The sequence below is a fragment of the Seriola lalandi genome, unplaced genomic scaffold (genome assembly GCF_002814215.2).
Source record: "Seriola lalandi dorsalis isolate HSWRI2012SDOR001 ecotype SW California unplaced genomic scaffold, Sedor1 jcf7180002054861, whole genome shotgun sequence".
In the NCBI taxonomy this organism is placed as follows: Eukaryota; Metazoa; Chordata; class Actinopteri; order Carangiformes; family Carangidae; genus Seriola; species Seriola lalandi.
This window is the reverse complement of record NW_019525414.1, coordinates 4,121,387-4,131,728: the sequence shown is the minus strand read 5'-3', so window position 1 is coordinate 4,131,728 and position 10,342 is coordinate 4,121,387. Positions and strand designations below refer to the sequence as shown.

Below are 10,342 nucleotides of genomic sequence, written 5' to 3'. Positions count from 1 at the left end.
CTATATCTCCAGTTGATCTCCGTGGTGCCCGCCACCTCCTCACTTCCCAGCACTCCTTGCCTGGGATCCCTGTGGCCTTGAAACAATCCATTGACTTGCGTACATCCATGGACGGGAAGTACAAGGAGATTGCAGAAGTCAGTGCTCAGCGACTGTGCCCAGTTATTGACCTAATAAAGTAACATTGGTACCACTTTACGATAAGACAACCCTTATAAAGGATTTATAAATGGTTCATAATTAGGTTATTAACTTAGTTGTTAACACTTTATAAATCATAAATAACAATTGTAAACCAGTTGTAACACAGTTTTCATACATTGATGCAGGCTCACTATTTGGCAAGATCAAGTTAATGCTTACTACTCATTAATCTTACTAATGACTTACTACCATTTATAACTGGTAAAAGGAGCCTTATAGTAACTCATTGATAAACCCATCATGGGTTTTACACTTTACAATAAGGCTTGTTTTTACCAGTTATATATGATAGTAACTCATTAATAAATATTGATGTGTTTTACCCTTTAACCAGCTGCAAATGTTTGTAACTGATAAATAAATGGTTGTAAAATGAGATGAAGAAACATGAAGATGGATGGAGGGAGACTCACAGAGATGTGAACAGTGGGACAAAGAATGGGTGAGCAGTTAACAAAGAAGAGACCAACCTGCAAAAAGCATCTCCATGTTCTGATCAACACCTGTGATTAGAATGAGGACGGCTGCTGATACATGTCAGGGTAAACAACACTGCCAAGGCCTTAGAGGATGAATCTGGTCATTTGATATGATCATGTGATCTGCCATAATTTGATCTGCCACATGAAACTTTTTGACCATTAAGAAGGTGACGATGGTTCGATGAACAAACGGGATGAAGCAGCAGGTAAGAAACGCTGGATGATGGAGAAACAAACAAAGATGGAGAACCAAGAAATCTGAGTAACTGAGAGCTGCGGCTCAACAGCACAGAGAAATGTGTGCTCACTATTTGGCAAGCAACAGGTCACTGTTGGCCTTTTTATCTAATGTGTTTATAACAGCTTATAAAGGAGTTATAAAGTCTTAACAAGCTATTAAATAAACTAGTTATAAATCATTCATACATCCTTTATAATGGTATTCTTATTGTGAGGTGGTACTGTAAAATTTATTTAAACTTAGTTGTGGTTTTCATAATGTTGTTCACTGTGTGTGTGTGTCTGTGTGAAGGAGCTGTTCTCCCGCAGCCTGGCAGAGAGTGAGATGCGCAGCGCCCCCTATGAATTTCCAGAGGATAGCCCCATCGAACAGCTGGAGGAGAGACGTCAGCGCCTTGAGCGGCAGATCAGCCAGGATGTCAAGTAAGTGCAGGAGCTAGATGGTTAATATACAAGCGCATGTCACTGTGTTTGCAGTCAGACTCTGCACTGATGATCCTACAGTGAGCTCTGTCCTCAGGTTTGAGCCTGACATCCTCCTGCGAGCCAAACAGGAGTTCATGAAGACTGACAGTGCCACTGATCTCGAGTGAGTGTCGCCCCCGGCTACAGTCAACAGTAATTAGTCATTAAAGCAGACAGACTCATACCACGGCAGAAAGTAGAAAGGTTATTTATTTTTTGATCTGTCATTAGATACATGAAGGAGCAGAGCCAAGCTCCTGACCTGCAGGAGAGAGAGCCGGTCCCAGAGCGAGAGTACCAGAGAGTCACTATTTCTGGAGAGGAGAAATGTGGGGTAAGTCACTGCAGTACCACAGGACGAATTAGAATAGCAAGTAGAAGTATTTCACACAGAATTTCTTTTTTTGCCGTAATAACACCTCCTCTGTAAAGAAGACACCTTCTGTTGTTTTATTCCTTTTCATTCAATTGTTCTTCTATCAAGGTTCCCTTCACAGACCTGTTGGATGCTGCCAAATGCGTGGTGAAGGCTCTGTTCATCAGACAGAAGTACATGGGTCTGTCGCTGCAGAGCTTCTGCAGGACCACCTCTCGTTACCTGCAGGAGCTGAGTGAGAGACCCCTGGACCTGGATCTTTACGAGGAGGAGATCCCAGAGACCACAGGGACTGCAGGTATGTACACCTGCACCACCACACCAGTGTCCTCATGTCCCCCGTACTCTGACGCAAACAAACAGCAGGTCGTGATTTGTCAGCTATTAAGATAATTGATGACTTAATCAATTAATCATTCATTTTAGGATTGGCTGCTTTTTTTGTTTTTCTCTTTTTCTCTTGTTGTTTTTTATCATTGTAAATTGAATTTGGATGAACTTGAACAAGCAAAACAAGCAATTCGAAGACATCAGTCCATTTACTTGTGAAAAAAAACACAAATTTGTCCCAAAGAGTTGAGTCTACAACAACAACATCCTCTATCCAAAGAGCTTCAGCTCAGATGAGCAGAAATTCCCAGAACAGGGGAAGAAGAAAACCTCAGAGAGCGCGACAGAGGAGGGATCCTTCCTCCGATGGACAAACCACAAAAACAAACAAAAAAAATGCAATAGATAGAAAGAAACAACTATAATTATCTGCTTACTCAACAATTAGTAATCTGTTGTTAATATGACAACAAGTCATGTCCAGTGTCATTTGCACCACTCTCACATTAAGACATAACCGGGCATACCCACAGATTTCACAGTCCATCTGCTTACACACCCCTGAACAGGCTGTCACAGCGGCAGGCTGTTAAAGTCAAACCGTCGTTGCATGTTCGTTGCCACCTCGTTCAAACCCGTGACACAGTGCGACATTCTGTCTCCTCTCAGATGCCACAGTGCACCCGCCTGTCTCTCAAACGCACCCGTACGAGAACCAGGACCCTGCCAGCATGCCCCCTGACATGGGTTACGGCTGCAAGATGGTGGATGGTGTCATGCATGTGTACACAACAAGGAGCATTATGGAGAAGTGAGATGTTTATGATGAATCACTTGGTTGCACGCATGCTCTATCTTGTAGTCCTCAGTGTGGAAGGATGCTTGTCTGTTTTTAGGCTCAGTTCACACATTTTGTTGGCAGCAGCGTCTTCAGTTTTTATGTTGCTAACAGGAGCACAGAGCTGGACCTGCCATATCCAGACCTGCAGGAGTACATCGCTGATATGAACGTCATGATGGCCCTCATCATCAACGGCCCAGTGTGAGTTTAAGTGCATACCATATACGTTTGGTTTCATTTTAAAGAACGCTTTAAAGTGGTCGACCATCAGGCATCTTTGGCGTCTGTATCCTGTTTGAACCATCTCTTAAAGACAAAAAATCTCAGCAAAATAGTGTAGTGAATTTCCAGAATATCTCAAATATTGTTTTTTTCTTCTCATTGCCACAGAAAGTCCTTCTGCTACCGTCGTCTGCAGTATCTGAGCTCCAAGTTCCAGATGCACATCCTGCTGAATGAGATGAAAGAGCTGGCGGCGCAGAAGAAAGTCCCACATCGAGACTTTTACAATATCCGTAAGGTGAACTTCAGAGCTGTTTCTACTTCCCCCAATCAGAATTATTTGTTGTAATCATGAACCAGGCTCCAATCTATAAGTTTTATACTGTTTATCTGTACAGGTTGACACACATATCCACGCCTCGTCCTGTATGAACCAGAAGCACCTACTGCGTTTTATCAAAAGGGCCATGAAGAAGTATCCTAAGGAGATTGTTCATGTGGAAAGAGGCAACGGTCAGACGCTCATGGAGGTGTTTGAGAGCATGAACCTGACAGCCTTTGACCTGAGTGTGGACACCCTGGACATGCACGCAGTAAGTAACGTCCATGAATGATAGATAAAGAGCTAATCATTTCAGAAAAGCTGCCCGGTTAAAACGTGTACCACCATGTTGAAATGACAATAACTCAACTAGATTGCAGCTTCAGCAAAAAACGTAACACAGCGCTTCAACGGTCTTTTTGCAGGACCGTAACACTTTCCATCGATTTGATAAGTTCAATGCCAAATACAATCCCATCGGCGAGTCCATCCTGAGAGAGATCTTCATCAAGACGGACAACCACATCGAGGGGAAGTACTTTGGTCACATCATCAAGGTGCTCACTGAATGCATAAACAATCACTTGCACCACCCTGCAGAATGACTGTATGGGTGGGCGGCTGGCGCCCTCTGCTGACTGCTTGTGTCCCTGCTTCTTAGGAGGTGATGGCCGACCTGGAGGAGAGCAAGTACCAGAATGTGGAGCTCAGGCTGTCGATCTACGGGCGCTCCAGAGACGAGTGGGACAAACTGGCCAAGTGGGCCGTCAAACATCAGGTCTACTCCACCAACGTGCGCTGGCTTGTGCAAGTGCCACGACTCTTGTGAGTAACCTCAGTGGTGGGAAGTAACAAACAACATTGTCTCAAGTACTGGACTTAAGTAGGCTGCAATATGTAGGTACATATATTTGAATATTATCATTTAACGTCACCTTATATTTCTACACTAGGAAATATTATACTTTTTACTCCTCTACATTTACAGCATTTGACAGCTGCAACAGGCTCTTCTTAATGACTTCTTTAACATTTAATACGTAAAAGCTTTCTGCTGATAATTCTTGTGTACATAGTAAAACTGTAAATGTATTTGCAGGGTTATTTTGACTTTTACTTAAATAAAGGAGCTGACCTTTAATATACATCTCTGAGTAACCCTTGAGTTTTACAGACTCAGACATCAATCACTAAGCATTTTGTAAACATCTGTGACACACATGAGTAAAATAAACACCACAAATGTAATGATTCCTCAATACATCCATAATCATCCCACAACTGACTTAATGGGGCGTGTTTCTCCTGTTTTTAAAGTGATGTCTACCACACGAAGAAACAACTGTGCAACTTCCAAGAGATGCTGGAGAATGTCTTTATGCCTCTGTTTGAGGTGACAGTCAACCCCGGCAGCCATCCAGAGCTGCACCTCTTCCTTCAGCATGTACGAAGTCGTTCCTGTGGATTTATGTGGATTTCATCTTTCACGTTTGTTTCGGTGAATCCTCAGAGGGTTTCATGGATCTGTTCTTGGTCTCTCACACAGGTTGTGGGTTTTGACAGTGTGGATGATGAGTCAAAACCAGAGCAACATATCTTCAACCTGGATAGTCCGTTGCCAGTCAACTGGACAGAGGAGGACAACCCGCCCTATTCCTACTACCTCTACTATATGTATGCAAACATGACTGTGCTGAATCACCTGCGCAGGTTTGTAACCACCCCTCAGTTCAACTGGCTGCTAATATCTGCTTTTTGTTAATGCCAGCAGTCTCTGATTATATGTTTTTGGTGCTTACAGCAAATACAGCAAGAATTAAAAATAAAGATAAAAAGTACCACCAGAGAAAGTTTCACTAACTTTCTCTAGTGGTACCTTTTAACTTTATTTTCAATCCTCCGCACAGGCGACAGTCGGGGCTGGAGACTTTATGTTTTCAGGATCTCCGTCCATCCGTTCCATTCAGCTCAGTAACGCTGTGAAGGAATTTCTTTCACAATTATAAACTTATGACAAAATTTCAGACTAATGATGACTATTTTATATGTTTATGGATAAACAACGTGGATGCAACCTGAAACTAGTCTGAGTGGCGGAGGCAGACAATCATGAAGCAGTAATTCTATATTTTTTGCTCTCAGAAAGTCTTTGGTAGGAATGGGTAACTCATTTTTATATATACACAACATTATGTTTTCACAGCCTTTATAAAAAGATTAAAAAATGAGTAGCTTGTAAAAGACACCAACGATTACCTTCATGATTTGCCTCAGTTGAAGGGTTTTATTGTCACAGTGAGGTTTGTTCACCTTATTTTTGTTAATCATTTATTCACAGTGACATAGAACGCACTGAAACTACTGGAAGTACTTTTTTGTAAAAAAAAAACCAAACAAACAAAAAACAAAACAAATTAAAAAAAAATTTGATAACACAATAATATAATAATATTACTATATTTGTCTATTAATATTAACATAGTACAGCTCAGCAGAAAATACACTCATATGTTTAGGGATGCATCCTTTGCCCTTTATCTGTCCCATGTCTCATATTTGAGTCACTGAGGAACCACAGTGGATGTTCACTTCCCTGATTGCTTAAAGCTGTTGAACTCACCCTCCCAGTAACTGTGTGTCATCTCTTTCCAGGCAGCGGGGGTTTCACACGTTTGTCCTACGTCCTCATTGCGGGGAGGCGGGGCCAATCCATCACCTGGTGTCTGGGTTCATGCTGTCGGAGAACATATCCCACGGGCTGCTGCTCAGGAAGGTGGGACCTCAATATCATAGCATCGCTTCATTTCATACACAGAGGAGAGCTTGTGAGGAAATGTTGAATTTAAAGAAAGTGCCAGGATCATCGAGATCATCTGGTTTATGTTTGTCTAGCTGAGTCACATTTTCATGCACAGTGTTGCTTCCTTAAATGCTTTACAACTCACAACATTATGCCTAATGTCGCTCCAGGCTCCCGTGCTGCAGTATCTGTACTACCTGGCTCAGATAGGCATCGCCATGTCCCCTCTCAGCAATAACAGCCTGTTCCTCAGCTACCACCGTAACCCTCTGCCAGAGTACCTGTCCAGAGGCCTCATGGTGTCTCTGTCCACAGACGACCCTCTGCAGTTTCACTTCACCAAGGTCAGTGTACACTCAAACATTTGTGACAACCTACATTTTATAGGTTTTTTGTAAATTTTGTTGTTAATCCTTTTAAATTTGAATATGTAACTAATATTAATGGTATTAAGGGATGGTATATGTGACGAGAGGAAATGTCTGATTTTTTATTTTTATCCGATTTGGTCTAATTAGAAATGCCCTACATTTTGACCATTGTAAGGTACATGAAGTCAACAGACATGCTCCATATTTGTATAAGCTACATGTTTTTTAACACATGGCTTAACTGGTTGCCTCCTACCTGTCTTCAACACTAGTATGTCCTTTAACATGTCGGATGAGAGAAACTAGATGTTAGCTCATGTGTCAAGCTGTTTTTACAACAAAGAATAACAGATTTTTTCTTACACAGGCTAAAAGATCAATCTATCTTTAAAGTCAGATTTTCATTACATCGGGGGCGCCTCAGTGGCTCACCTGGTAGAGCACGTACCATTTAGGCTTAGTCCTTATCACAGCCTGAGTTCAATTTGACCTGTGGCCCTTTGCTGCATGTCGTCCCCTCTCTCTCTCTCTCTCCCCAACTTCCCTGTCTCTCTCTCACTGCAGCTAAAATAAAGGCATAAAAAAGCCAAAAATAATAACTTAAAAAAAAGATTTTCATTACATCAAGCCCCAATTTCAATATAACAAATCTTTCAAAAAACACCATGTCACCTTAATCACCCAACCTCAACAAATGATATATTGTTTCAGAGACCTTAGTCTCGTTGCAAAGGTTTTTCAGCATCCTCATATCACTGCAACAACTGTTACACACAATTGTTTCAGACTTGGCTCCAAAATGTTTTCCACACAACAGTTAGTCCGATAAGTCCTATTTTCCATTTTAATGCAAATAAATAAAGAAATAAAAGGTGTGTCCAAAAAAAAAACTTACTCTCAGAGTCTGTCTTTCCCAGATGGAATTGAAATTCGGTATCCACACCCGAGGGATTCATAGGAAACAATGCTACTGGATGCACTGTGGGCGTGCTGTACACACATACACACGTTTCTTGTTTTGCTGCATTTCTGCTTCCAGTGGTGATTTCAGATGAAATTCTGGGATGTGTATTATTAAAACAAATCATTTACCAAAAAAAACCACGGGTGTCACAAAACCAACCAGGGCTCATATCTTTAAATCTTTTCAACATTAAACAACACAAAGGCAACTAAAACAAAGTTTTAAACAAACATCTACAGTATTTCCAGCACCGAGTGTCACGAACAGTCACTTTAAACATCCACCTTTCCTAAATTATAAATTTACTGTCAACAATTTCTGGCTATTTACTGTGAAATTAAAACTGAGTTGCCTGAGGTTTAATTAAAAATGCTGCATTGTCTTAAATCCTTCAGTGTAAGTTTATTTGTTGCTCTGTGTAGGAGCCCTTGATGGAGGAGTACAGCATTGCTGCGCAAGTGTGGAAACTGAGCTCTTGTGACATGTGTGAGCTGGCCAGAAACAGTGTGCTGATGAGCGGATTCTCTAATAAGGTATCGATCATCCATCCAGCACATTACACAATATCCAGTTTTACTGTTTACAACATACCACTCCTTCCTCAGTTTGTTGTTCTGCAGACAGTTTAATTTCACTCTTCTGGGTCAGGTCAAAAGCTACTGGCTTGGCCCAAACTACATAAAGGAGGGACAGGAGAGTAATGACATCAGACGCACCAACGTTCCCGACATCCGTGTGGCGTACCGATACGAGACCATGTGTGAGGAGTTAAATCTAATCACGCAGGCCATCCGCACGGACGAGCTGGAGACCATCGAGGAGGAGGGCAGTCTGTGTATGGCAGCTGTGCAGGCAGAGAAGTGAACATGCAGCACAACACAAACAAAATTCTCACAACATTCCCTGTTTTCACATCAGGATTTTGTACAGATCATATCACACCTGTGAAAAGAGAAAAGCTTCGTCATAAGACTGTGAAAGTCGCTACCGTGGCAATATGAGAGAGGACCTACAATCTGTGTACCCAAGGTGTTTACTTCTTTTAGTTCCTTTGAGTCATTCTTCGTTTCGTGGTGTCGTGGTGACCTCACAATGTCTCTTGATCTATTTATTTTTAAATGATTATATTTTCATGGTATGCAAACACATTTTGTCAGAGTTTCTGTACAAAGTCGACATTTCCTTTAATAAGCCCTGAAGAATATTAACATTATTCTTCCCATTAATAAAACTTCTACACTGGATCCAACACTGACCAATAATAATAATAATAATAAGAAGAAGAAGACAATTGGGAAAACATTTTCAAAGTAAAAAGGCTCTTGACTACATGCAGGGCTGTAGCTAACACTGAGAACACTGAGGTCATGTTTGTGCTATCTTTACGGGCAAACTGGAGGTTTTAGTTTTAGTTTACATTCTACAACTAATCACATGGTGACTCTTGTACGCTGATTCCAGTATTTATAATCTTCACATATACTAAAATAAAATGGTTACACACACAAACTGGTTCTTACATAGAGATTAGTTTCCCCTAAACATTTACATAGACTTTCACGTCTAACTTTTGTCTCACTAACTGAGCTAACTGGGAAAGTTAACGTCAGCTTGCTAATATTCCACTCATTCTGAACTATATGACTTCTGGCACACACCTTTAAAGGACAGGCAGTTATAGATTGTTTAAAATATTGTTGGAACAGTCAAGTACAGATGTTTCCTAGAAACTGATTTACACACTGCTTAGTTAGCTGTGACATTTCGTAAGTTTTACTTGTGCAGCCTGACTTACTGAATCACAAGTCTGAAACTATCCAGAAGTTACTATGAATACAGGAACAACTAAGTAATGGATTGACAAACCCCCTCTGAGGAATTACTTTGAAAGAGCTGCTCCATTAAAATAAAACTTGCAAATATAAATGAACAAGCAACTGAATAAATGGAGTGTGAACAATCCAAATAATAAAATAACTTATTTTGGGTATTGCTGGGAGTGGTGGGTGAGGTGGACTTCGACTGGTGACCTCAGTATTTCTACAGTCCTGGCTACATCCCTGACTACTTAACACATCATGAACTTTTGCAGCAAAATCTGTTTCACATGTCATGCAGAAACCTTTAAAGAATATTCATTGTCAAATTAGGCTAGTGTTTCTAGTCAAATTAGAAACACTACCTGATTTTGTGTTTGGTACGGTTGGCAGTTTCTACTGTAATCATCCACAGGACAATACCTCATGCTGTATAACTGGCAGACAGCGCCACATCCTCAGTACTCCCACAGCTGCTCCTTGTGATATTCTTGTTGTTGGTTTTTTTTTGTTTTTTTACAGTCTTTACATTGATTCAGTAGAGTTGCATGAAAGCACGTCAATATTTGTTTCTGGTGTGCAGTAATGATACTCCTTTGTAGCATTACGTTATTATACTAACTCTTATTTTGTGACATTGTTTCTACAGAACTGTAACTCTGATCTGATACCATCTGTTCTTTACACACAAGTATTTAAAGTATAAGCATTTTTGAATCATAGTCCAGTGAATGATGCATGATGATCCGTTCCGTTCCAAGGTCAACCAGTGCCAAATCCATGAATAATCTATTTTTTAGAGAACTGAAAGTGGACTAACTTGACAAACCGGTTACAATCTCCTGCCTTCAGTTTGGGTCCTGATGTTCTAGTAGGGCTATTTGTTGCTACTACATGCCCCCCCCCCC

General features: G+C 40.9%; 1 protein-coding gene across 6 annotated transcripts in view; it reads left to right on the top strand.

Moving 5' to 3' along the window:
- Positions 1 to 10,091, top strand: part of ampd2b (adenosine monophosphate deaminase 2b) — a 23,403-nt gene extending 13,312 nt beyond the window's left edge. For all 6 annotated transcript variants that reach the window (XM_023427668.2, XM_023427669.2, XM_023427670.2 and 3 more), the window contains 17 exons: positions 13 to 137; positions 1,219 to 1,349; positions 1,447 to 1,515; positions 1,623 to 1,725; positions 1,876 to 2,065; positions 2,767 to 2,908; positions 3,050 to 3,139; positions 3,329 to 3,458; positions 3,559 to 3,753; positions 3,908 to 4,039; positions 4,144 to 4,307; positions 4,800 to 4,926; positions 5,029 to 5,192; positions 6,135 to 6,255; positions 6,453 to 6,626; positions 8,040 to 8,150; positions 8,266 to 10,091. In XM_023427668.2, coding sequence (XP_023283436.1) covers positions 13 to 137; positions 1,219 to 1,349; positions 1,447 to 1,515; positions 1,623 to 1,725; positions 1,876 to 2,065; positions 2,767 to 2,908; positions 3,050 to 3,139; positions 3,329 to 3,458; positions 3,559 to 3,753; positions 3,908 to 4,039; positions 4,144 to 4,307; positions 4,800 to 4,926; positions 5,029 to 5,192; positions 6,135 to 6,255; positions 6,453 to 6,626; positions 8,040 to 8,150; positions 8,266 to 8,481 — 2,384 coding nt within the window. In that variant the 3' untranslated portion in view covers positions 8,482 to 10,091. The remainder of the gene's footprint in view (positions 1 to 12; positions 138 to 1,218; positions 1,350 to 1,446; positions 1,516 to 1,622; positions 1,726 to 1,875; positions 2,066 to 2,766; positions 2,909 to 3,049; positions 3,140 to 3,328; positions 3,459 to 3,558; positions 3,754 to 3,907; positions 4,040 to 4,143; positions 4,308 to 4,799; positions 4,927 to 5,028; positions 5,193 to 6,134; positions 6,256 to 6,452; positions 6,627 to 8,039; positions 8,151 to 8,265) is intronic.
- Positions 10,092 to 10,342: the final 251 nt, after the last annotated feature.